This window comes from Populus nigra, chromosome 2 (genome assembly GCF_951802175.1).
Source record: "Populus nigra chromosome 2, ddPopNigr1.1, whole genome shotgun sequence".
NCBI classification, from domain to species: Eukaryota; Viridiplantae; Streptophyta; class Magnoliopsida; order Malpighiales; family Salicaceae; genus Populus; species Populus nigra.
The window spans coordinates 47,439,008-47,465,363 of record NC_084853.1 but is presented as its reverse complement, the minus strand read 5'-3'; the positions used below and the strand labels follow the sequence as shown (position 1 = coordinate 47,465,363).

Sequence of the window (26,356 nt, the reverse complement as noted above, 5' to 3'; positions counted from 1 at the left end):
TTATTATTATTATTATTAAATACTCTAACAGTGAAAGATTTATATTATTATTGTGTTTCTTTTTGCATTCTATTCATTTTCATTAGGTGAATTTTTTCAATAAAAATAATGGTAATAAATAAAAAATAGACAATACCTTTAAGATGAGAAAAAATATTTGTCTCCTTTAAAAAATAAATAATAACATAGAAAATATATTTTGTTTGAATACGATTATCATTTTATTATTTTTCTTCGAATATCAAACAATACAATATGAATAGGGTCTGGCTGTGAAGGAAAAAAAGCATGACAGGCGGATGGGCTGACTAGACAAGTTGCCCAACCGACCAGCAATAGTGAGAGAAGGCAAGTTGGGCCGAAGGACCAAACCTTACCGCAAGAAAAAGAATAGGGTCTGGCTAAGTTCGGCCACATGGCCTAACTGGATAGATGATTGGGCCAAAGGCCCAACCATCCAAAAAAACCCAGGTTGTTAATATCGATATTTTACTAATCTTATTAATTTTTAGTGTTTTTCTAAAAACAAATTTGCTAACCAATAATTTTAATTAGTGAACTAATGCGTTTTAAAGGGGTGAGAAAAAAAAAACATAAAATATTCAGTGGGAAATTATTGTAAAAACACTGCTATAATTATTAACGAATACTGTAATGAAAAAAAAATTAAAAAAAAAACACAAAATTTAACACGACTTAAGTTTTATTTTTTACCAAGTCAAAATAAGATCACATAATATATATTTATAGTAAATCTTAGATCGCCCAGTAAAAACCTAGCCACTGATTAACTCCTTGTCAGATGGGGAGACAACATCCATGAACTCCTTATCAGATTCTAAAGCAGACATTTCATCAGGGGAGAGGCAAATCTCTAACTCTATACTTCCTCCACCTTCATGTCCAGGATAAGCTGACGCTTTCCCGCTGAACTTATGTGAATATCCACTGCGAAGTGCCAAAGCCTTCCCCAGTCCAAATTCATTCCCATACTTGTTGAATCTTGGTGAGCTCCCCATCATCACACTATGTGGATCAAACAACTTGCCTATCTGGTAAATAAACCGAGACTTTAACCACAAGTTGAGAAACTCCCTTACATTTTCATCACTGTGGCTCACCACAGCTTGATGTAAATGCCATGCTGCCCATCCAAGATTCTGCTCCAGCAACTCACCTGCGGTTGAAACCCCAGCTTTCAGTGCCTGAATTGAGTTTCCAAAGTAGTCAGGAGATAATGGTGGATTCAATCTTGAACGATTATTGATAGCCATTCTGCAACAGGTTACTTGATCATGTGGTAGATTGCGAGCGCGTGTTATGCATCTCCAAACAAGAGCATACAGGGACTGGAAAGATGAAATCTTGTTGGTGTTGAACTCTGCGTTGGCTTTAGCTTTGAGTCTTGCAATTGATTCTGATGAGAAGTGAAACATCCTTTCCTTGAGTAAAGGTGCTTCAAACGGGCTTAAGAATTGGTCATGGTGGGTGAAAGGAAGACTCAGTACTGGACCATGACCATCAGGAAACCAGCGGTTGAGAACAGGCGGGCGCGATATCGAGACATCGTCTCCTTTCCCTTGAAAGATTTCAGACCACATATTAAAGAAATGCCAGAAAGAGGATCCATCAACGATACTGTGATTAACGGAACATCCAATGAAGATGCCATCAGTTAGCTCTGTCACTTGAATTGTCAGCAAAGATTTGGTGTGGCCATCATGGTTGAGGGCTCTATCATGGTCGAAGAATGACTGAACAACCAATGGCACATAAGTAGGTGAAAGAACATCTGATGTAGTGAGGTCAACGGTTGCATAGGTAAATCTAGCTCCTGGACTGTTATTGCAGTCCACGAAGACCACATAGGAAGGCGGGTTCTCACTCTTCGATGTTGCAAGGCGTCCGGCTAGCGGGTAGAAATGAACAAGAGTGAGAGAGAGTGACTGCTTTAGATCTTCCAAGAAATCCATGATCTTGAAACCCTGTTGATTTTCTGTTTTTGGTGGTTTGGCAAAGAGAAGCCCCTTTTGAATATATTGAACAGAAAGCATAACAAGATCCCATGGTGCCAAATAATAAGGTTGTCTTGCTTCTTCTACGATGTGTTTGGGCTTGACAAAGCACTCTGAGATGGGCGTGACAGTAAGAGGATTCATTGCGACAAGGATCCTCGTCTGCCTATCTTGCTCTCTTTATATTTACAGCTTCAGCTTTTATAGCCGTCGCCAGGCGAGCCTGTTTGACACCGTCCTACTTCCTATTTTTCAAAGTTTTTTTTTTAAATATATATTACATCAAAAAAAAATTAAAAACACTAATACAAAAATAATTTAAAATAAAAAAATATATTAAAGTAATTCCACCCGCAAATATTGGTAGTAAAGAAACATTGATGTTCCTGGAAATTCCTTTTTCTAAACCTTTTTGTTTAACGAATACAACCCGGTCAACATTGAACAAGTTAGCGTATGCTCTGTGCGATAGTTTCACCTACCACCCATTGACAATTCCGCTGTGGTTGGTTGTTGATCATAACCACAAAAAATATTTTAAATTAAAGACATAGTGATTTATATAGCTATATTCGTTGTAGCACTATTAGGAAACCGGCCCGGCCTGCCTGGTCAACTCGAGATCCGGTGGCTAAACCGGTCCGGGTTTAGTAAAAGAACGGTTGTGGCAACAGCCCGGCTAAACCCCCGCGACCCGGGCGAATCCGGACGAGACCCGTTTTTTTTTTATTCAAATATTGGATTTGAAACCCATTGGTATATATACTTTATGTTCCCAAGAAAAAAGTCATGTTTTTTCAATGTGAGGTAAAAAACTTTTTGGTTTAAATATTTAAATTTAAAAGGATAATATGGTATCTTTTCAATGTGCAATTTGAAACCTTTTTATATATATACTCTATGTTCCTATGAAAAAAGTTATGTTCTTTCGATATGAGATTTGAAACCCATTAGTATATATACTCTATGTTTCCAAGAAAAAAATCATGTTTTTTCAATGTGGGATAAAAAATCTTTTGACTTAAATATTTCAACTTAAAAGGATAACATAGTATCTTTTCAATGTGGGATTTGAAGCCCTTTCATATATATACTCTATGTTCCCATGAAAAAAGTTATGTTTTTTCGATGTGGGATTTGAAATCTATTAGTATATATACTCTATGTTTCCAAGAAAAAATCATGTTTTTTCGATGTGGGATAAAAAAATCATTTGGTTTAAATACTTCAACTTAAAAGGATAACGTAGTATCTTTTTTAATGTGGGATTTGAAGTCCTTTCATATATATACTCTATGTTTTCATGAAAAAAATTATGTTTTTCAATGTGAGAATTGAAACCTATTAGTATATATACTCTATGTTTCCAAGGAAAAAGTTATGTTTTCAATGTGGGATAAAATTTTTTAAAAAATATTCTTTTAAACTTCATAATATATATAATCTATATTTACATGGATTTTTTCATATGAAATATTAAAATTTTAATTTTTTTGGGTTAATTCAGGTTAATCCAAATTGACCCATAAAACCAGGAATCCAGCCTCTTGACCGGATCAACCCCGGACCGGGTTTAATGACTATGCGTTGTAGTAGTGTTTTTACTGTTTTATTCTTATATAAAAAAGTTTTGTTTATGATTTGGGGTAGTTGGATACCTTTTAGTATAATTAAATAACTATTTTTTCCACTGTTTTGTCCGTGGAAGTAAAAAATACAAAGCTTCACACAGTTAAGTTACAGACTTACAGTTATATCGTTTGTTCTTTATAGCTCGTTATTCTCATATAAATGTTGATTTCCAGTGATTTGGTTATGGCTGGCGGCTGGATGGTAAGAGAGGTCGTGTCACCACGGGTTGATTTGTGGTTGACATAAATGTGGGGTGGGTGGCTGTTGGTGTCTGTGGGTGGCTGGTGGTCTCGGTGGAGAAATGGCTTCGGTTTGTGAGGGAGAAGGTTGGTTTGTTGGTGGCGGTTTAGGTATAATTATAAAATAGAGGGGCAGTGGTGACTATAGTTTTGGGTTGAAAGGAAACGGCAGTTTGGTCCTAGTGGTGGTTGAAAGAGAAGAGGTCGGGCTTTGTGGTTATGGTATTACGCTCGGTTTCTGGAAAGTGGGAAGGGGCAGGCACCGGTGGAAGAGACCATGGGTGGGGGTGTGGGAGAAGGGAGGCTGAGGTGGCTGATACAGTTTATAGCATATTTGATGTTATAATGAGGTTGTTTTTTAAAATATTTTTTATTTAGAAATATATTAAATTTATATATTTTTTTATATTTAAAAAATTATTTTTGATATTAATATATTAAAATAATTTAAAAACATTAAAAAAAAATATTAATTTAAAACAAAAAAATTTTAAATTTTTTCAAAATAATTTTTAAAACATAAAAACAAACCTGCTTTAAACTTTTTTCTCAATTTCCTATTCAATGTGCAAAAATATTCTTAAACTTTATTTTTGCCTGCGAATACTTAATTACTTGTTCAAATTTGAAATTTCAACTATTTTTTGTTTTTTTTATGATTTTTCAGATTCTTTTAACACAAAAAGATTAAAAAAATAACAAAATTTAGATTTTTTAATTTTTTAAAAGACATTTAAAAACTGAGTTATAACAATGGAGGTGGAATATTGCTTATTAGGGTTTAGTTAGAATTAAACTTTAGATTTTAGATTTAAGTGAGTTTAGGTAAAATTTAGAATTTAAAGTTAGGTATTTTGGTATGAGGCTTATCATATTAAAAATAAAAAATTATTGTTGATACTAATATTTTTTTGAAAAGAAAATATAATCATACCAGAGTTTTTTATTTTTAAAAAATACTAGGTCATTTTCACATGGATTTAATTTTTAAAAATTACTCAAATGATAATTTTTTTTCTTTCTACATTATCTAACTCAATAACTCAATCCTTGATTCAAAGAAAAGGAGATGTCCATCATTCCAATAATCATTTTTTATAATTATTATGACTAATAATGGTGTTAATTAATTTTAGATCCTTATTATATAGTTCTTATTATATAGTTGATGTTGGCTATCCTAAATTCTTGATTTCTCGACTCCATATCATAACAAACTTCATCTTAATGAGTTTCTTGCTCGGGGGGAGGAGCTGGTGTCTTGTTTTGCCAATTTAACTCATTCTTTTACAGGTGTATTTTAATTTTTTAATTGACGCAGGTGGAATCACGCGCATGCGATTTCCGAGATAGTCAACTGATTATCGCGTGGCTTGCGCACGTGCCACATGGCACAGTTGTCTTTCCCAGCGATTTCTTGTGTTTTTCCCACCTGGTCTGAATCCCAGATAAATACTTTGTTTATTAGTTTGTTTAAATTTAATGTATTTTGTTTTCTTAAGGAATAAACATCATTTTTTACATGTTTTTTTTTTTAAGAACTGACATCTAAATTTAAAAATTAAATATGGGTTACATTTACTTTTAACAATTTTGACATAAATATTTTTTAGAATTTAACGTCAACAAAGTGGACGAGTTTTTTATTTTTAGGGAATGACACCAAGTTTTTCAAGAAAATTAAAAATCAAGAAATAAAAATAAAAATAAAAATAAAAGGCTAGTGCAATTAATAACAACTAAAAATAATAAATTTAGAAAACAAAGTAGATAATAAAAGTAATCTTTCATTAAAAAAAATATCGTAAAAGTCACATCGTTTTCTTTCTAAACCTATTATCTAAACATCTAAAGCTAGTGTTTATATTTAGAATCCTTAATTTTCTCAAATTACTGGGCAATGAATCTAAATTTCAAACAATACTTGTGTTTTTGTCCCTACCACGACATCCACCGAGGGACAGCATTCATTGTGAGCATTAATGGCAGGCGGTTCCACAGAAACACGCACTGTTTGAGTGGCGATGGTGCTTTGTCTAAATCTTGTCGTTGTTTAGCAAAGTGACCGCTTCAAGCTGCCTGCTACGTTCTTCCATACGACCAAGGGTGGGCGGTTTCTGATGCATTCCACACAGTTGCGAGTCCCAATAGCGAAACATTGGAAGAGTATGAAGGTTCTTGCTTCAAACAACACTCTGATTCAAAAATCTTTCCACAAAAACACAAACCAAAATCTCTGACAAAATTCCATTTGCATGTCTGTTTGAATTACTTGTGTAGCAAAAAAAGAAAAGGAAATTTGTAGAAGATTGCAAAGAAGCACTTCAGTCGCAGAAATCACATGTTCAATGAATAAAAGGAACATTTATAAGGGTCTTGGCCTGGCGGTAGGAGGGGCTTGTCTCCTCCTGCTGCTCCTGGGTTCGAGTCCTTGCATGTTTGTCATCCTCGCGGTACCTTACATGCCCACTGGGTTTGCAGGGTGTTCAGTGGGCCGTGGGATTAGTCGTGGTGCGTGCAAGCTGGTCCGGATACCCACGTAAATAAAAAAAAATAAAAAAAAATAAAAAAAAGGAACATTTAAGAAACGAAAGACGTACATTAACAAAAGCTAGATACCCTTCGAAAAACACGTTGACCCAAATCCATTTATACTGTTCACATGAACAGTGTATTGATATCTTAGTCCTTTCAGGAAAAATGAAATCCTATCATTAGTCATTAAGAATTAATTTGGAGTATAGTTGTCTTTATTGTATTTTTTAGCACAATAAAATGACATAATAATTCTTAAAATAATAAATTATAAACCTAGAGGGGAGGGGTTAAAAAGTCTTTTAATTTTATTAATGAGTTATGGATTGACAAGTGTGCTCTTGGAGTAAAAAAACTAAACCATAGGGTCAAGGGTCTTCAGGTATTTTTTTTCACCGGTTTTTTTTTCTAATTGTGTCAAAGGCATACATGTTCTTGCATTCATATTCTTTTTTATTAATTAAATATTTTTTTAATCTCAAGAAGTCATTAGTATCTGCATAGCACGTGCTAGCATGTGAAAGATACCCAAATACTTTAGAAAGCACATGTAAAGCATTTTAGTGGCATAAATTAGCCTTCTGCCATGTCGCTAGAAGTTTTGCCGCGTTCTTTTCCTCTCAAAGCAGCGCGTGTCGATGACTGTTGGGTAAGTATTTTATGGTTGGCCTTTGTTTTGTTTTCTTTTTTTTCTCTCTTACCTGAAAAATACGGTTTGGTCCCTTTTCTCTTGGTAAGCTAATTTTTAATTCTTATTCTTTTAATTTTTAGTTTTTATCATTGGTCCTTTTGTTAAAATTTAATTTATTTATAATTTAATTTTTAATTTTAATTTGTCATATATAATATTTTTCAATTTGATTCTTCTTCTTTAATTTTTAATTTTTTCTCGACTCTTTTATCAAAGTCTTGATGGTTTTTAATTTCATTTTTCATTCTAAGTTTATTATGTTTTTTTTATAATTTGATCCTTATTTTTTTATTTCTTCTTTTGTTTTTGTTTTATTTTCAATTTAACCCTCCAATCAAAGAATTATTCTTCCGTCTAATTTATTTTGATTTTTATTTTCACTTTTTTTTAATTTCTATTTTTAATTTTAGATTCTTTCGTGTAATTAATTTTTTTCTAATTTTATCATTCGACATTTGATTAGTTGAGGATTGTACTTCTCGGTTTTTTCATATACAGTGCTTCCGATCCAATGACCCTTGTTATGGGTTTTAAAAGTTATTTATCGCATAGTTTCAAACTCGACCCCGAGATCAACCCATTGCAAGTCACTGGTCAGGTGTGTTGACCGGGGTTAACCTTATTAGGTGGGTTGACATGGGTTAACTTGAGACAATCTAATTTTTTAATTTTATAAAAATAACATTATTTTAAAAGAAGGTTAACATGTTTTGACTATATTTTTCCAAGGTTAATTGGGTTGTAGGCTACTCAATTTTTTTATTGGATCATACCATGTCATTTTTTCTCTCTATTTTTGTTGAAACCTGGCCTAGGCCTCGGGTTATGTGTTAAATTGCCAAGTTGGGTTTTAAAATAGTAATTTATCAGGTTATCCCGATCTCATTATTTGAGTTATAGGTTTTGCCGGTTTTTTATTATTCAAGTTACATGTTTATCACACAACCTCGAGTTTACTCGAACCAACCAAGTTGTTTTGTTTTTTTTTTTAAATCTAATCATGCTCTTTCAAAGTTTTTTTTTTCAAGTTATTATGGTAATTTGTTTTTAAAAAATTATCCGCTTATCATTACCAATTTTTTTTTTTTATCATTTCATTAAATTAAAACTAACTTATTCAACCCTACCGGAGCTACAATCCGAGTGGTTTCATTTTCTTATTCTTTTGATGCGTGTGAGTGAACCTGGATATCATTTTTTACACACACAAAAAGTGGATCCGCGGTGAAGCCTGGGCTAAGTGCTATTTGAAAGCAATAGCAAATGAAAAGGAAAATCAATGAAATAATGTTTAATTAGGTATATAAAATGCTTAGCACCTCTTAATCACCAAATTGGAAAAAAATAATGATCCCCTAGCAGATGAGGTACCTCCACTCCGGTTGAGCAGTTGCCTCCTTGTATTGTCGTTTTGGAAGCCATTACTTCTGCTCAAAAACAGACTCAGTCATAGAACAGAAAAACATGTTATATCACCAATTTACGCATGAAACGAACTTAAATAAACATTAAGAGTGTGTTGAGTAATAGAATATTACTATATTTTTCCAGGAAAAACAAAAAATGCAACATGAAAAATAAAGTTTGTGTAATTAAAATATAGTGTTTTCATAAATTAGAAAAATGTCAAGGTATTTTTTTATTTTTTTTCATGACAAAAATAATGGCATAACTTTTGATTAAGGTAAATTTCACCTTTTTTCATGTAAGTTTTTATTTTATTGAAACGGAATAAAAGAGCAAGTGAAATAATTATCTGATAAATAAAAAAAATTATTGTGCTAAAAAAATAAATAAAAGTAACTATTCCCTTGATACTCTAAAATTTCTTCCGAAAATCTCAGCAGCGTCTGCAAATGCATGGTTTCGATGAGTTATTTCTACTCATCTATATGCTTAGAAGCAACTTTTTGAGCATCACATGTTTCCCTTCCAAATTTGGGCAGCAAGAAATTGAATAGAAGCTGCGGCTATAAGCGCTGAAGCTACAAATCTGAAGTGGGCAAGATAAGGAGAAGAGTAACCAACTAGTGCCCTTCTTGCAATGAATCCCACTACTGTCAAACACATCACAGAGTGCTTTCTCAAGCCCAAACACATCGTAGACGAAGCAAAACAGCCTTATTATTTGTCACCATGGGATCTTGCTATGCTTTCTTCTCACTATATTCAAAAGGGACTTCTCTTTGCCAAACCACCACAAACAGAAAATCAACTGGGCTTCAAGATCATGGATTTCCTGGAAGATCTCAAGCAGTCCCTCTCTCTCACTCTTGTTCATTTCTACCCGCTAGCCGGACGCCTTGCAACATCAAAGAGTGAGAACCCACCTTCCTACGTGGTCTTCGTGGACTGCAATAACAGTCCAGGAGCTAGATTTACCTATGCAACCGTTGACCTCACTGCATCAGATGTTCTTTCACCTACTTATGTGCCATTGGTTGTTCAGTCATTCTTCGACCATGATAGAGCCCTCAACCATGATGGTCACACCAAATCTTTGCTGACAATTCAGGTGACAGAGCTAATTGATGGCATCTTCATCGGATGTTCCGTTAATCACAGTATCGTTGATGGATCATCTTTCTGGCATTTCTTTAATATGTGGTCTGAAATCTTTCAAGGGAAAGGAGATGATGTCTCCATCTCGCGCCCACCTGTTCTCAACCGCTGGTTTCCTGATGGTCATGGTCCAGTACTGAGTCTTCCTTTCACTCACCATGACCAATTCTTAAGCCCGTTTGAAGCACCTTTACTCAAGGAAAGGATGTTTCACTTCTCATCAGAATCAATTGCAAGACTCAAAGCAAAAGCCAACGCAGAGTTCAACACCAACAAGATTTCATCTTTCCAGTCCCTGTCTGCTCTTGTTTGGAGATGCATAACACGCGCACGCAATCTACCTCATGATCGAGTAACCTGTTGCAGATTGGCTACCAATAATCGGTCAAGATTGAATCCACCGTTATCTCCTGACTATTTTGGAAACTCAATTCAGGCACTGAGAGCTGGGGTTGCCACAGCAGGTGAGGTGCTGGAGCAGAATCTAGGATGGGCAGCATGGCAATTGCATCAAGCTGTGGTAAACCACAGTGATGAAAAGGCGAGGGAATTTCTCAACTTCTGGCTAAAGTCTCCTTTTATTTACCAGATAGGCAAGTTGTTTGATCCGCATACTGTGATAATGGGGAGCTCACCAAGATTCAACAAGTATGGGAATGAATTTGGACTGGGGAAGGCTTTGGCACTTCGCAGTGGATATGCACATAAGTTCAGCGGGAAAGCATCAGCTTATCCTGGACATGAAGGTGGAAGAAGTATAGAGTTGGAGATTTGCCTCTCCCCTGATGAAATGACTGCTATTGAATCTGATAAGGAATTCATGGATGTTGTCTCTCCATCTCCTTGTTAACAGTCCAGCTAGCCGCAGAGTACTTAATTGGCAAAAAAGCTGTGCCAAGCAGATGATCACCATGTCTCTTTTTCTTTTTTTGCTAAGAACACAAATCAATAATTTACTCTGCATCTGTACTGAAAATGCAATGAAAAGATTTGTGTTTTTCAATCATTTCCCACAAATAATTTACACCTTCCTCAGGAGCCAAAGCATTCACAGCAAAAATCATCTCCCACTGAATAATATTTTGGTTTTTTTTCACCCCTTTAAAACGTATTAACTCACCAATTAAAATGATTGGTTAGCAAATCTTTTTTTTTAAAAAAAATATATAATTAATAAAATTTTATAACGTAATGGTCAATATGTTTCACTTGGGTTGAAAGCCTAAACATAATAGCAAATTACGTGTATAAAATTATGACAATGAATCATAAAATAATTTCATTCTTTATATTTTTTTCGTAAGCCTATGAGTCACTTTACCTATATTTTAAAATTTCGGTTTCAATTTTCAAATTCAAAATGGTGTTTTGCTATGAAGAGGAGATATAGGGTTGAGATTTACTTAGGCTTAGCTAAGGGAATAAAAGATGGAGCTGCAAACGAGAGTAACAGGTTGGAGGGTCACTTAACCAAAAAATAATTTAAAGAATCAAAATAATATTATTTTGATTAAATTTTTTAAAAAATATAAATTAATGGATTAAAAATTGGGTTTTGACCTTGTTAGTCAAATTTTTTACATATTAATTATGAAAAAAATAATAAATTCAGTTACATGTTATTCTGAAATTTGAACTCAAGAACAGAGAAAGAAGTCTTTTTAATCATTGTATCAATATCCTAGAGTTCTTATTTTAATATTCCAATTAACAATGAATTACTAATGAGTTATTTTAGACTTTCCTTGATAATTTCAAATTTATTTTTTCTAATTAGTTGTTTACTAGTTATTTACTGTAAGAATTATCAAAACCTGAAAAAGAAGAACAATCGACTCATGAAAGAGATGAAGAAGTTTTCTACCTGTATTGAATTTGTTTCTCCCACACTACTTGCGTTCCTTTTATAGGAGTGATATATATACTGTTTATTCTATTCTGTGTAGTGTACTGACTATGAAAAGAAAAGGAAAAAGAAAGTGTTATCCAACTCATGTTAAAAGCCAAAAATGCTAGTAACAAAAAAAAAAGAATACAATAAAGCATGTGTTATCTATCATCTTGTGCTTGTGATGGGAGAGCTGGATGACTAGTCGTCGTGCCTCCATTGGTAGGAATGTAGGTTGACAATTCCTAGCTTGAGTAAATGAGAGCTCACAAGGGAAGAGGGAAGTGCCTTTGTAAGAAGGTCAGCTCGTTGAAGGTGAGTAGGGACATGCATTGTGACAATGGATCTTTCCAAAATTTTATTTCTGATAAGATGACAATCCAGCTCAATGTGCTTCGTACGTTCATGGAAAACTGGGTTTGAGGCAATATGGATTGCAGCTTGATTATCACAGTAAAGAGTGGCTGCCTGAGAGTGTTCAATATGCAGATCACTAAGTAGAAAACGAAGTCAAGTGAGCTCAGAGACTGTGGCAGCCATGGCATGGTATTCTACCTCTGCAGAAGACCGAGATACTATGCTCTGTTTCTTTGATTTCCATGAAATGAGAGACTGGCCAAGTAGAACACAATATCATGTAACTGACCGACGAGTATCAGGGCATGAAGCCTAATCAGAATCACAATAAGCAATTAACTCTAAGTTCGAAGAAGCAGACAACAATAAGCCTTGTCCAGGTGCAGATTTGATGTACTTCAGAACTTTATGAGCAGTTGTCAAGTGAGTTTTAGAAGGTTTATCCATAAACTGACTCAGAACTTGGACTGGGTAACTAATGTCAGGCTTGGTGATGGTGAGATAAAGCAATCTGCCAATGAGTCTTCTATATATAGAGGGATCATCCAAATAGTCACCTTCATCCTTGCATAGCTTGGAATTTTGTTCTATAGGAATCTTGACTGGCTTACAACCCAGGATCCCCGAATCAGCTAAAATATCAAGAGCATACTTTCGTTGGCATATGTGTATTCCTATAGGTGATCTTGCCACTTTGATTCCAAGAAAAAATCTCAAGGCACCTAAGTCCTTGATCTTAAACCTATCATACAAGCAATCCTTAACTGCAGTGATATTGTCGATGGAGCTACTGGCAAAGATTATGTCATCGACATAAACAAGAAGGGTAGTGAAAGAAGTGCTAGTGGACATGGTGAACAGGCTGTAATCAGCCTTTGACTGAGAGAAACCAAAATCCAACAAGCACGAGGTGAGCTTTGCATACCATTGTCTACTAGCCTGCTTCAAACCATATAAGCTTTTGAGGAGCTTGCACACCTATCCTGTTGTTCCCTTGTTGTACCCTGGTGGTTTTCTCATGTAAATATCTTCTTCTAAGTCGCCATGTAGGAAAGCATTATTTACATCGAATTGATGCAAATGCCAACCACGAACAGCAGCAACTGATAAAAGACATCGCATAGTCACCATCTTGGCTACGGGAGAGAAAGTCTCATGATAATCGATGCCTTCTTGTTGAGTATACCCCTTAGCAACCAATCTGACCTTCAATCTCTCTATACTGCCATCTGAATTCCTCTTGATTTTGTAGACATATTTACAATCCACGGTGTCTTTCCCAGGAGGCTGATCAATGAGAATCCAAGTCTGATTCTCTTCCAAAGCTTGCAATTTTGTATCCATTGCCTTACACCAACCTAGATCCTTAACTGTTGCAGAATAGGAGGTTGGCTCGACCATGATAGAAAGTTGAGAAGAAAAAACTTGAAACTTGGGTGAAAAACAATCATATGAAAGGTAATTGGACAAGGGAAAAGAACAATTTGTAGGAGGGAATGATACATGTGCCGTGGATTGAAAATATGAAGTGAGTGCAGCTTGTTGACAGTGAAAATCCTGCAAGTATTTAGGGGCAGTCCTATTTCTAGTGGATTTTCGAATTGAAGATGTGATACTGGTTTTTGAATTAGGTGGAGTTTGACTTGTCGGGGGAGCTGCAGTTAAAGGACTTTTGGGCTGAATAAGGCTCATGAGATGAAGATATTGCTCTTTGGTGAAAACCATTTTCTACTCACTTTCCTCCTCCTGATAAGGATTTATCAACAAAGCAGCTTGATTAGTAAAGGAACCTGTAACTCTTCCTCTGTAAAGCTTGTGACCTAGGGGATACCCATGAAGCTTGTAACATTTCTCAACCATGTGACCACTCATATTACAGTGAGAACATACTGGAGGCTCAGCATTTCCAGCTTTATAGCAATTTTCGAGTGTATGACCTTGTGTGTGACAATATGAACAGTAATGCCTTTCTTTCCTCTAGTTTGTGAAATTTATCTTAGTTGTGTTAAAAGAGGTATGGAAAAACTTACTGACCAATGCCATAGACTTAGAAAAAGGAGTGTTGTTGGCGAGTTGGTGGTGCTGCTCTTGTTGTTGGATCATTAAGAACACCTTGTTAATGCTGGGAAGAGGCTCTATTAGCATGATTTGATCTCTAGCGTTAGTATATTGATCGTTCAAACCCATAAGAAACTGTAGAACATAATCTCTTTGATACCTCTCATTCAACATTTTCAACTGGCTGCATGTGCATAATGGCATTGGATTATAAATAATCATTTCATCCCAAAGAGTTTTAAGATTACCAAAATAAGTACTCACATAGTCCCTGTCCTGTCGAAGAACAGCCAAATCTCTTTTAAGTTGGAAGATGCGAGGACCATTTTGTTGGGTGAAACGATCCTTAAGCTCTGTCCACACCATTTAAGCATCATCCACGAAAGCCAAAGTATGTTTGATATCAATACTGACTGCATTTTGTATCCAAGAAACCACCATGTCATTGCACCTTTCCCACATTTCAAACAGAGGATCCTCCTTACTCGCCAGCCTAGCAATGATTCCAGAAATGAAGCCAAGCTTGTTCTTCGCCCTAAGTGCTCGACACATTGCTCGTGACCAAGTGACATAATTTTCAGTGGTGAGCAACTCAGTGACAAGAATCAAAGTTGTGCGGTCCCCATTTTCCATACGATATGGATTATTTAGATCTGTGAAGTTGAAATAGGGAGAAATTGGTTTGGGACTTTGGGTGTTTGCAGATTGTGAAATTGGGGATTGTTCTTCCATGGTTTGATTGGAGAAAGAAAATAATTAATCATGCTCTGATACCATGTAAGAATTATCAAAAACTGGAAAAGAAGAACAACCGACTCATGGAAGAGATGAAGAAGTTTTCTACCTGTATTGAATTTGTTTCTCCCACACTACTTGCGTTCCTTTTACAGAAGGGAGTGATATATATACTGTATATTCTATTTTGTTAGTATCATATAACTGACTATGAAAAGAAAAGAAAAAAAGGAGTGTTATCCAGCTCATGCTAAAAGCCAAAAATGCTAGTAACAGAAAAGGAGAATACAATAAAGCATGTGTTATCTATCATCTTGTGCTTGTGATGGGAGAGCTGGATGACTAGTCGTCGCACCTCCATTGATAGGAATATTTATGTCCGGTAATATTTACTGCGGATATTTAAGATAATTAAATCTATATTTTCATGTTTTATAGGATTCTTGCTTAATAAAACTTCATACTTTTACAACAATGATTATGTTTTTATGGGGTCTTAGACCAAATTAACCAGCAGTTCATATTCTCCCCAAATCATCAACGTGCCTCCTTTCATACTAACCTCCCTCAGAGTTAATTATAGCATCACCCTGTACCACCACAAAAAAAGAGATAGAAGCCATGAAAGGGAACAGCAGAACAGAAGGGAGGAGTTTAACCTTACTTGAAAGGTCAATTTATTTATTCAAGATCCAACCATTTGGCATTTGAAATGCTGAGGCTGGGATTTCATATCATGAAAAACGAAAAGGAATTAGCAGCAAGTTGCTTGATAATAAGAAAGAAGATTAGTTGTAATCTCATGTGATTAACAGGGTACTGGACAGGAGCAAACTTTCTTGCCCACATGGATATCGAGTATTTGTCAGAATATCTTGTATTTTTAAAAAATATTTTTAACTTGTAAAAATATTAAATTAATTTTTTTAAATATTTTTTTAATAATTTTGATATGATAATGTTAATAAAAAAAATCTAAACAAAAATTTATTTTAATATATTTTCAAATAAAAAATCTATTTAAAAAAATCACACGATGCAATCTCAATCACCAAATAATATCTAACGTAGATCCTGAATTAAAATAGCAAACCATCAACAATTCCAAAAATTACTGTTCTTGCCCTTCAATATCTATTTCAGCCACTGTCGGATTAAGGAAAGGACATAATTAAAACAATAAACCATCAACAGTTGCTAATTGGAATTATCAAATGGGAAGCTGGCGAAACTACAATACAGAGGCCTTAAAAGAAGGAATTGACAGGAACTAAAATATTTATTTACTACCAAGATATTGAATAGAAGACTTCAGGCTTAGCTGAGGGAATAAAAGCTGGAGCTGCAAATCTGAAGTGGGCAAGATAGGAAGAAGAGTAAAACAAGTAGTGCCCTTCTTGCAATGAATCCCACTACTGTCACACACATCTCAGAGTGCTTTATCACGCCCAAACACATCGTAGACGAAGCAAAACAGCCTTATTATTTGGCACCATGGGAACTTGCTATGCTTTCTTCTCACTATATTCAAAAGGGACTTCTCTTTGCCAAACCACCACAAACAGAAAATCAACTGGGCTTCAAGATCATGGATTTCTTGGAAGATCTCAAGCAGTCACTCTCTCTCACTCTTGTTCATTTCTACCCGCTAGCCGGACGCCTTGCAACATCAAAGAGTGAGAACCCACCTTCCTACGTGGTCTTCGTGAACTGCAATAACAGCCCAGGAGCTAGATTTACCTATGCAACCGTTGACCTCACTGCATCAGATGTTCTTTCACCTACTTATGTGCCATTGGTTGTTCAGTCATTCTTCGACCATGATAGAGCCCTCAACCATGATGGTCACACCAAATCTTTGCTGACAATTCAAGTGACAGAGCTAATTGATGGCATCTTCATCGGATGTTCCGTTAATCACAGTATCGTTGATGGATCCTCTTTCTGGCATTTCTTTAATATGTGGTCTGAAATCTTTCAAGGGAAAGGAAATGATGTCTCCATCTCGCGCCCACCTGTTCTCAACCGCTGGTTTCCTGATGGTCATGGTCCAGCACTGAGTCTTCCTTTCACCCACCATGAGCAATTCTTAAGCCCGTTTGAAGCACCTTTACTCAAGGAAAGGATGTTTCACTTCTCATCAGAATCAATTGCAAGACTCAAAGCAAAAGCCAACGCAGAGTTCAACACCAACAAGATTTCATCTTTCCAGTCCCTGTCTGCTCTTGTTTGGAGATGCATAACACGCGCACGCAATCTACCTCGTGATCAAGTAACCTGTTGCAGATTGGCTACCAATAATCGGTCAAGATTGAATCCACCATTATCTCCTGACTACTTTGGATGCTCAATTCAGGCACTGAGAGCTGGGGTTTCCACAGCAGGTGAGCTGCTGGAGCAGAATCTAGGATGGACAGCATGGCAATTGCATCAAGCTGTGGTGAGTCACGGTGATGAAAAGGCAAGGGAATTTCTCAACTTGTGGTTAAAGTCTCCGTTTATTAACCATATAGGCAAGCTGTTTGATCCGCATAGTGTGATGATGGGGAGCTCGCCGAGATTCAACAAATACGGGAATGAATTTGGGTTGGGCAAGGCTTTGGCACTTCGTAGTGGATATGCACTTAAGTTCAGTGGGAAAGCATCAGCTTATCCTGGACATGAAGGTGGAGGAAGTATAGAGTTGGAGATTTGCCTCTCCCCTGATGAAATGACTGCTATTGAATCTGACAAGGAGTTCATGGATGTTGTCTCTCCATCTCCTTGTTAAAAGTCCTGCTAGCAGCAGAGTACATAGTTTGCAAAAAATCCGTGCCCAGTTGATTATCATCATGTCTCTCTCTGTTTTTTGGTTGTTTTTTTAATCTCAGAACACATAAATAATTTACACCTTACTCAGGAGCCAAAATCGAACTCTACTCATATAAGGAATTCAACAGACCTCTCTCTCAGAATTTAGTCTCTCCTCCACATTGAACATCGAACACGACTCCCCCTCCAATAAAGCATCTTCACAATTCGAGTATAATGCCACTACTTTCTTCCTCAATCATGTACGACGAAGAAAACCATGAAAGTGCACATTCACTCAATTTTTGGCTGACAACAATGGGAACTCAACCAACCATGCCACACTTGTCTCCGTTGAACTTAGCTTAGCTGCTTTTAGTAGAAGTTACTTGGATTCGTGTCTGGATAAGCATGCTTGAGAATTCATGAGGTTTTTGTAATTGTAATCACAGTTGTTTTTTAGAGTGTTTTTTGCATAAAAATATATTAAAATAATATTTTTTTATTTTTAAAATATTATTTTGATACCATAACTTTAAAATAATCTAAAAATATCAAAAAATATTAATTTAAAACAAAGAAAAAAAATTCAATTTTTTTCAAAACTATTTTTAAAACACAAAAATAAACAGACTCTAAACAATAAACACCACTTTAATCTAGAAACCTAGACTCATGTATCTCAAATTTCTTATTTTTAATGGATGTGAAATTTTCCACTTGCATATAAACTCGGCACTTTTAAAATTTGTTTGAAAATGTAGAGTAAACTATGTTCCTTTAAATTTTGAGTTGTTTTTACTGATTTTTTTCTTATATTTTTAGATTATTTTCATGTACTAATATTAAAAATAATTTTTAAAAAAATAAAAAAAATATTATTTCAATATATTTTTAATAAAAAAATATTTTAAATCATAACCACTACCCTACAATACACTTATGCAGTCACGAAATGAGTTGGACCAGCTTTTGTAAACCGCATCCATTTCATGAAATATTTCTAAAGCATCGTTGGTGTGTAGCCAGAAAAACACAACCTTTATCATAGTATTCAACGATAAGATACCAGATTGAATGCAAAATTAACAGAATGTCTGAAGGACACGCGAAACTAGACGAGGTTTTGTAATGCCATCGGTGATTGGACCAGTACGATAATAGACCAGTATAAATATTACCTAGCTCTTATCAAATGAGCCACCACGCAATGAGATTAATGGAACCCACTTGACTGAAATGCACTTTTTTTCTTGGTGCGTTTGCGGGTCACCGGCCGAATTATTTTTATTAAGATTTTAGCTTTTTATTTTTTTTTTATTAGATATTGAGCTCTAGTTCTAATTTCTTTTAATCAACTCATCCACTCAAACCTATAATTATATGGGAAAGAGACAAGGATGGTAAATGCAAGAAAAAGAAGTTTATATTATTAATATCTAAAAAGTAAATCTATCACAAGATTGAATTATTATAATCAAGCATGGCCTCTATCACAAGTTTATATTACCTTTTCACAAATTCAAACCCCTTCTACAAGGGCAAAAAAAACTAGTGATGAGTTTAAGTGGTGTAACCCCATGCTTTAAAGAAAATAATATTAATTTGATATTTTTTTTATCTTGAAATATGTTTTGCATGGCAATATAAATAATTTTAGTGTATATTCGGTATTATAATATATGATAATATATTTTAAAAATATTTTTTACTTAAAAATATATTAAAATAATTTTTTTTATCGAACGATCAAAATTTTATTGTTGAAATGTATTAAAAAAACATTAATTATAAAGCAAATACATTTTTACAGTTGAAAATACGGTCACTTTTAGGAGTATTATTACTTATTGCTAGTTTGGGCCTTGGGCCAGTACGCAGCCGGAAAACAAAAGAGGCAGCACAGCCTAAATCATTGGAAAAAAGAGTACCTCTTTCCCCTCCAGTGCCAGTGGTATCTCCTTTTGTCCCTTTCAACGATTCCTTGTACTACTCGCACACACCGCATGTATACCTAGATAAATTACAAACTCGCGTGTTGCGCTAAACACGTGCTCACTAAACTCCATCCATCAACTTGTGGAGCGAGTACCAAGTTAACCACCGTCTCATACTCTCCCCAAATTACCAACGTGTTTCCTTTCATACTAGCATCCCTCAGAGCTATACCATCACTCTATACCACCTCAAGAAATAGAAGCCATAAAAAGCAACAACACAGCAGGACGGGGAGCTCAACCATACCTCGAAGGTCATGTTAGTTCTTCTTCATTCCACGTTGACCAATCAAAACCCAGTCGCCGTCAACCCTTACCCCATCAGACAGCCAACTCAGCTCGGGACAGGACAAATTTTTCCACGGTGTGGGTCCTCTGACAATTTGACAACGAAAAAGGTAAGGTCGTTGCTCCTTCCTAATCAGCCTGCAATATTTACCGCCCACCAGGCTCCGTTTGTTTGCCTGCAAATACATTAATAAAAAATACTACAAGATTTATAACATTGTTTAAAAAAATATTAAATTATTTTTAACTTATTCTCTACAACACTATTTGATAATAAAAAATATTTTTTGGTTTATTTTTATAATAAAATCAAATATCAAACAGTAACATAATTTTTTAAAAATTATTTTCTATAAAATTCATCAATATAAAGAAATCATTTTTCAACAACGTAAATGGGGCCTTAATTTTATAGTAATATCAACCACTCACATCGAGGGCTCGATGGATGGACTTCACATGCTACCAAACCAGCAAGCATGGATGGTAGAGGATACATTTCATGTGTATTGCATTATTCATAGCGTAAATAGCTAGATTAAAACTCCACTGGAAGTTACTTTCATTCTTGACATTAAAATTGGTTAAAAATGCAAAGTCTTTCAAAGCAAAATTAAAAAAAAAACAAATATTATTAAAAATATATATATTTGACATATATATACAGATGAATAGGCTTAGAGGGTATAATATGCATTGAAATATTGTTTTCATGACTTTTAAATCCGAGCCTTCTTCGGTGCAAGTTATTTGAAAATTTTATAATTTAAAACCCGGCTTAAAGTAAATCTAAGCTTGAATAAAATAACAATGACTCGATAAAAATACATAAACTTGCCTAAATTATTAGTGATTTGATTAATCTAGCTAAACCCAATTTAAATTTAGTTTTATCAATTAGTGTTTTTTTTTGTTAAAAATAAAAGGTGGAACAATACTAATTAATTAAAAATAATTGATTTTAGATGACTTGAGAATCCAATAGTTCAAACTCTTTTCTATATTAAATCTAGGGTCTGAAAATCATCTTCAAAATTTCTTATACCCTATTTGAAAACAAATAGGATTCTAAATTGAATTTAATTTATAAGCAAAATTGAATTTAAATGATAACTTGTTATAATTTTTATATCTATAATAAAATACTAAACTATACAATTAAATTTAATTATACTATTTGAAACACATATGAAAATTAATTGAATTAACAATCTCACCTAGTTTGCCCTTAATATAGAAAAAATAAAAAGAAATACTCGGGAAAAAAAGGAAAGGGAAGATTGATAATATACCTTACGAGGAACACGAATATAATGACAAGGATTGATGCCGAGTAGAAAAGTTTGTATTAATATTATTTTTAGAATATTGTTTTGAACATTTATTGTGAGAGAGGTTATCGTAGCAACTTTTGCACATTGTTTATTAATTAAATTCCATTTAAAATTTAAATCAATTCAAACTATAAAATTTATTTACCCTTCAAATTAAATGAAATTCACATAATTCTAAACATACTCGTGGGTTAAGAAAAAAAACTCAGGGAATGTTAGGCATTTTTTTAGCTGTGGTTTTAAAAAATTAAATTTTTAAAAATATATTTGGTTAAAATTAATGTTTGATGAATTTTTAAATATAAAATAAATAAAAAATAATTTTTCATAAATAAAAGTTAATACGACTGAGTGCAAAATACAGAAATTATTTGCCCAACTAATATTTTTTTTTATTTGACAAAAAAAAAAAAAAAAAACCCTACCATTACCATATTACCAAACGTCGTCTTAGATAGGATAAGCTCCGCTAGAAGCATGACAGTTTTTCACACTCCACGCAGGTTACTGTAAAAGTCCACATTTGACCCGTGAAAAATTAAACCAGGGAAAAAAAAAAAGAACAGAGAAATTAAGGTGTGGTTGGCAGATGAAGCGAACATACACCAGAGTAGCACTAGAGTGAGCGAAAAACTTCAAGGGCACGCATCTTTTTCTCTATATACAAACCCCTTCGACCCCGCAAGGCTTTTTCCTTTGCTGCGCTCACGAATACTTCAATGGAAGAGAACAACACAAACCCCAAAACGCTGTCGTCTTCACTCCCACCTGGTTGCCGATTTTACCCTTCCGACGAACAACTCTTCTGTTACTACCTCAAAAACAAGAACCGCACCATTCCTAACGACACCGATGATGTCAACGGCTATGATTTGATTAAGGAGCTGGATTTGTACGATTACGAGCCGTTTGATTTACCTGAGAATGCGTGCTATGCGTATGGTTATAAAGCGAGGAAGAGACACTGGTATTGTTATACGAAGGAGCAAGTTAGGGTTCCGAGGAGGAAGGCAAAGGGAGGGTTTTGGAGGATAAGTGGTAGGGTTAGGGATGTTGTGGTGGGTCCAGGCGGGGAGGCGGTCATGGGTACAAGGACTAGGTTTGTTTTTTACATGGGGAATTCTGTTAAGAGTGCAGTCAGGACTGGTTGGGTTTTGTACGAGTATGCTCTTGTCGATCATGCTAAGGTAAATTTTAATTTCTGGGCCTGCTTGTTAATTTTTGTTGAGTAATTAGTTGTCTTATTTTGATTAAGAGTATGGATTTTATGATTTTATTGGAGAGTTTATGGAGGTTGAAATTTCAGGGCTTTAATTATAAGTCTAGGATCTTGTGAATACCTGTAATTCTATGTCTGCATCGTGAAATGAATCTTGTTTTTATGCTTTGGGAATACTTGGAAGTGTTGGCATTGCAAGCTGTCGCATATTAGAGCTTATCGTTGTAATTAGTAATCTTTAATGAAGTAACATGGTCCTGTATGATGCTTTCTTAGGGTCAAGTAATGTAATTTTGCTTATAGTCCATATGTTAATCTGGATATTGCCGATGTACTTGTGTGAATTCAACTATCAATTATGGAATTACCTCTGCAAAGTTGTTTTCTTTGATCAATTATGCAACTGATAGATGGACCTTGCTTCACATTTGTTGGTTACCTAGTTTCCACAGCTGACAAACAATTCTGAAAAACTGAAGTGAGATTAAGGAATTAACATGTCAAATTGTTGTGTGTTATACCACTCATCTGTTTTTTGCATTTTGAAAAATTGAAGTGGTGTGTTATGATCTATTTAATATGTTTTATTGTATTGAGTTAATTTATTATTTATCTTCTCTATTGAGATTTTTCAATTTAGATTAAGTTTCAAAAAATTTGGCAATCTGGACACAGGATTATTTAATTCAATTGCCTCTTGTCACTATTAGGAAACCTCATTATGTGATCCACCTGCAGGCTTCATTTGTTCTATGTCGGGTATTTGTCAAGTCTCGTGGAGGAAATAGCATTTCAGAGAATGTTGTAAGTTCCTGTGCCGAAGAAAGTGTTTCTGCTTTACCCAGCATTGGTGCTCAGCATGATGAATTCCTCACACCAGGCATTGCTAAGGCTAAGGGGCCTAATGACTTATCTAGATATTCTGCAAGATTGGATAGAGAGCTTGATGATCAAGTCACAACTAGACCTCTTTCTATTTCCAGTTTCCAGTTTCCATCAGACAGTCAATGCAACGAGGCGGTAAGATGCTTATAGTATTTGGGCCTGTTGATTTAGCTATATTATATCCACCATTATTGTGTTGCATCCCTGCATCTTATTTTATTTTTGTCACATGTTCCCTTTCTTGCAGTGCTATTTTTTGTTCACACATAGCATGTACAGTATGCTTATGTGCTAAGGATTATTGCCTTTTCTATCTCAGCCTCATGACCACACAGGGAAGACTGTTATCAGGGTTTTTAAGTAGCATAACTTGCATTGGTGTAATTTACATGGATTTACATCTTAACAATATGGCTATTTTTTGTTCGATTGCACTATTTTTTTTTATATGCTTGTTTCAAATGAATGTGAAAAGTATGATTTGCAGTCAAGACCTCAAAGTTTACAGAGTTCCCAAAAAATACATGCAGCATTTTGACGACAAATATTCCATATTTTGACAAATAGTTGCAATATCTCAGTTGTCTCCTTATTTCGTTTGAGCCCTCGTTGAGATTTCAACCTTCGTAATGTTCTCAATATCATGAAACTGCTTTTTTCTGTAATGCCCCAGTCTACCACATCTGTTACTATGTTATGTGGGTGATGCACATCTGCTACATATATATCTGTGACTTCTTTCTGAAGCCTTTTGGCATATTGTAGTGGCATACTATACATCAAATTTATCCAGCTTCCATGTTCATTCGGTCTGTTTTCTCATAATAAGTCCTATCTTTGTTTCCAAGGTACTAATACACATCCTTTTACTTGCCTGGAATGCAGGTTAGGAGGACATCTGGCCCTACTGGTGGTAACATGTATGTAGATGCTGAAACATCCCAGCAGTTACAATCCATTTTAGAGGGAGATTTTATAGAGCTGGATGATCTTGTGGATTGATCATCCAAGACAGAAGCTGATAGAGTTAGTTTTGAAGCTACGTGGATATTAACTTCAATTGTCAAGGTTCAGTTATTTTCAGATACAGTTAATTGAAGGAAGGGTTTGAAACCATAGAAGGAATTTATTGAAAGAGTTATGTTTAAAAAAATTGTGGATACCTGGATATACTCAGGTTTCACTTGCTACCTGAAACAGTATATTTGAGAAGCGGTTAAGAAACCATAGAAGGAATTGTCAAGGTTCAGTTATTTTCAGATACAATTAATTGAAGGAGGGATTTGAAAGTTTATTGAAAGAGTGATATTTAGAAAAATTGTGGTACCTGGATGCTCAGGGTTCACTTGCTACCTGAAACAGTATATTTGAGAAGTGGTTGAGAAACTATAAATAGAATTGATTGGAAGGGTAGTTTTGGATGAGATGTGGATACTAACCCTATCACTTAGGGTAGTATATTCAAGAAGGGTTTAGAATCCATTGAAGGAATTGCTTCATCATTACAGGTAAATACATGCTACATCTTTGTTGTAGTTTTCTGCTTTCCTCTCCTATTAAAGGAACTGCTCAGCGATTCTTCGTGTAATTTATGTGCAGATTTCCTATGCCAGATATAAGACATTTTGCTCCAGTAGAATAGCAATGAGATCAATGTGTCAGATGATGGCAAGCTCGAATATAAAATCTTTGAGAATTGATTGCTTCACCTGACTTTGTGATCTCGCCGTTTTTCTATTGATGGCAGGGTGTTTCTTTGCATCTATGAGAAAATGTTAATTTCCCTATTTTGCCAGCCTTACCCTGGCAATTAGACTTGTTTCAGCTTATGTTCTGTTTTCTAGCATCTTAAAACATATTGTAAATTAGTCTCCTCTCCTCTCTCTAGGACCTCTAAGCTTACCCTGTCATGTATTCCATTTCTGAACTCTATTGTAGCATATTTGGATGGCTTTCTTATGAATGTGAATTCTAAATAAATCTTTTTATAATCCCATGCCGTTGTCTCTTGATTCATGTATCTTCTTACCCTGTCAGCTGATGCAGAGTGAGATGCTGGTGAGACATGAACTGGAATTGTTTATTAGCATTTTAACATGTCATCCCTTGCACTGTACATGTTATTGAGTTCATATTCCCTTTAGTGTTCTTAACATGGACTGCAGGTAGATTTGTACGATCAAACTGTACAGTTGGTTTTTATTTGAACAGATTTTTAATATACTTTCAAGATTCAGGTTTTTTTTTTTAATTATTGTTATTATTTGCGTTTTTTTAGTTGCAGACTTGTGGTTGATGATTGCCCAGCTCAACCTGTAGGAAATTTCGGGTTATTAATGGGTTGTTTGGTGGGTTAAATATCCTGTGTCTGCTCCACCACCAACCTCTCTACCCTGGACAATATACATGATACATAGCTGCCGTTGAATAACATCTAGCAAGAGGACCTTGTACGATGGTTTTCTTTTTTCCTTCACTCATCTTTTCTTTTTCTTCCCCCTTTGAAGTCTAATCCTTGGCTTGGGCAACTAGCATACTTTTCATTGATCAGGATTTTATTCTGTTTGTTTTCCCCCCTTTCTTGATGCGAATGTGACACTTGACGAGTTGTTTGCAGTCTCTATTTATCTTAGGTTATATTTCAATAGTTTTTTGTTTTTTATTAATATGAATGTCCGAGGCAGCTTGTGTGTACCTCGACTAATCTTATGGATCCTGAGGTTAATGATTATATAAGCCTTCAGTGGTCCTGAGATTTGTGGGATTTGAATTGGTAACTTTTAGAGAAAACTGGTGATTTTTATAAAACAAACTTAGAATCTGATCAGTTAAGTTATATCCCGCGAGTTCTTATAAATCATGATGTTAGTAGTAACAGTTTAGTTAGGTTTTTGGAGGAAGAGAGTTGCCATGTACTCGGTCAATATCCAGGATCCAACCTCCACCCCTCCTCGTATGCATGCCCACACTGTCACACAAGCTGTGATGGAGGTGGGTCATCTCAATCTTTCTTCTGTGTTCTACCAGGTTGAGGCTCATGAGTTCTGCTCCCTGAAATTAATTGCCTCCATAACCACACACACAACAACTATACCCCCTTGCTAGAGGACTCATTCTTCATCAGCATCCAG

General features: G+C 35.0%; 4 protein-coding genes across 4 annotated transcripts; 3 read left to right on the top strand and 1 right to left on the bottom strand.

Moving 5' to 3' along the window:
- Positions 1-685: 685 nt before the first annotated feature.
- LOC133681941 (uncharacterized acetyltransferase At3g50280-like) lies at positions 686-2,215 on the bottom strand. The gene has a single exon (XM_062105150.1). The coding sequence runs from the start codon at positions 2,157-2,159 to the stop codon at positions 777-779; it is 1,383 nt and encodes a 460-aa protein (XP_061961134.1). The 5' UTR covers positions 2,160-2,215; the 3' UTR covers positions 686-776.
- A 6,710-nt stretch (positions 2,216-8,925) lies between these two features.
- On the top strand, positions 8,926-10,677 carry LOC133682139 (uncharacterized acetyltransferase At3g50280-like). Its single transcript, XM_062105404.1, has one exon. It carries the CDS (start codon positions 9,157-9,159, stop codon positions 10,522-10,524), a length of 1,368 nt encoding a protein of 455 aa, XP_061961388.1. The 5' UTR covers positions 8,926-9,156; the 3' UTR covers positions 10,525-10,677.
- A 5,312-nt stretch (positions 10,678-15,989) lies between these two features.
- On the top strand, positions 15,990-17,606 carry LOC133682267 (uncharacterized acetyltransferase At3g50280-like). The gene has a single exon (XM_062105550.1). The coding sequence runs from the start codon at positions 16,115-16,117 to the stop codon at positions 17,480-17,482; it is 1,368 nt and encodes a 455-aa protein (XP_061961534.1). The 5' UTR covers positions 15,990-16,114; the 3' UTR covers positions 17,483-17,606.
- A 4,100-nt stretch (positions 17,607-21,706) lies between these two features.
- On the top strand, positions 21,707-25,219 carry LOC133681562 (NAC transcription factor 29-like). Its single transcript, XM_062104638.1, has 4 exons — positions 21,707-22,308; positions 23,079-23,360; positions 24,111-24,733; positions 24,825-25,219. The coding sequence occupies exons 1-3, from the start codon at positions 21,841-21,843 to the stop codon at positions 24,225-24,227; spliced, it is 867 nt and encodes a 288-aa protein (XP_061960622.1). The 5' UTR covers positions 21,707-21,840; the 3' UTR covers positions 24,228-24,733; positions 24,825-25,219.
- Positions 25,220-26,356: the final 1,137 nt, after the last annotated feature.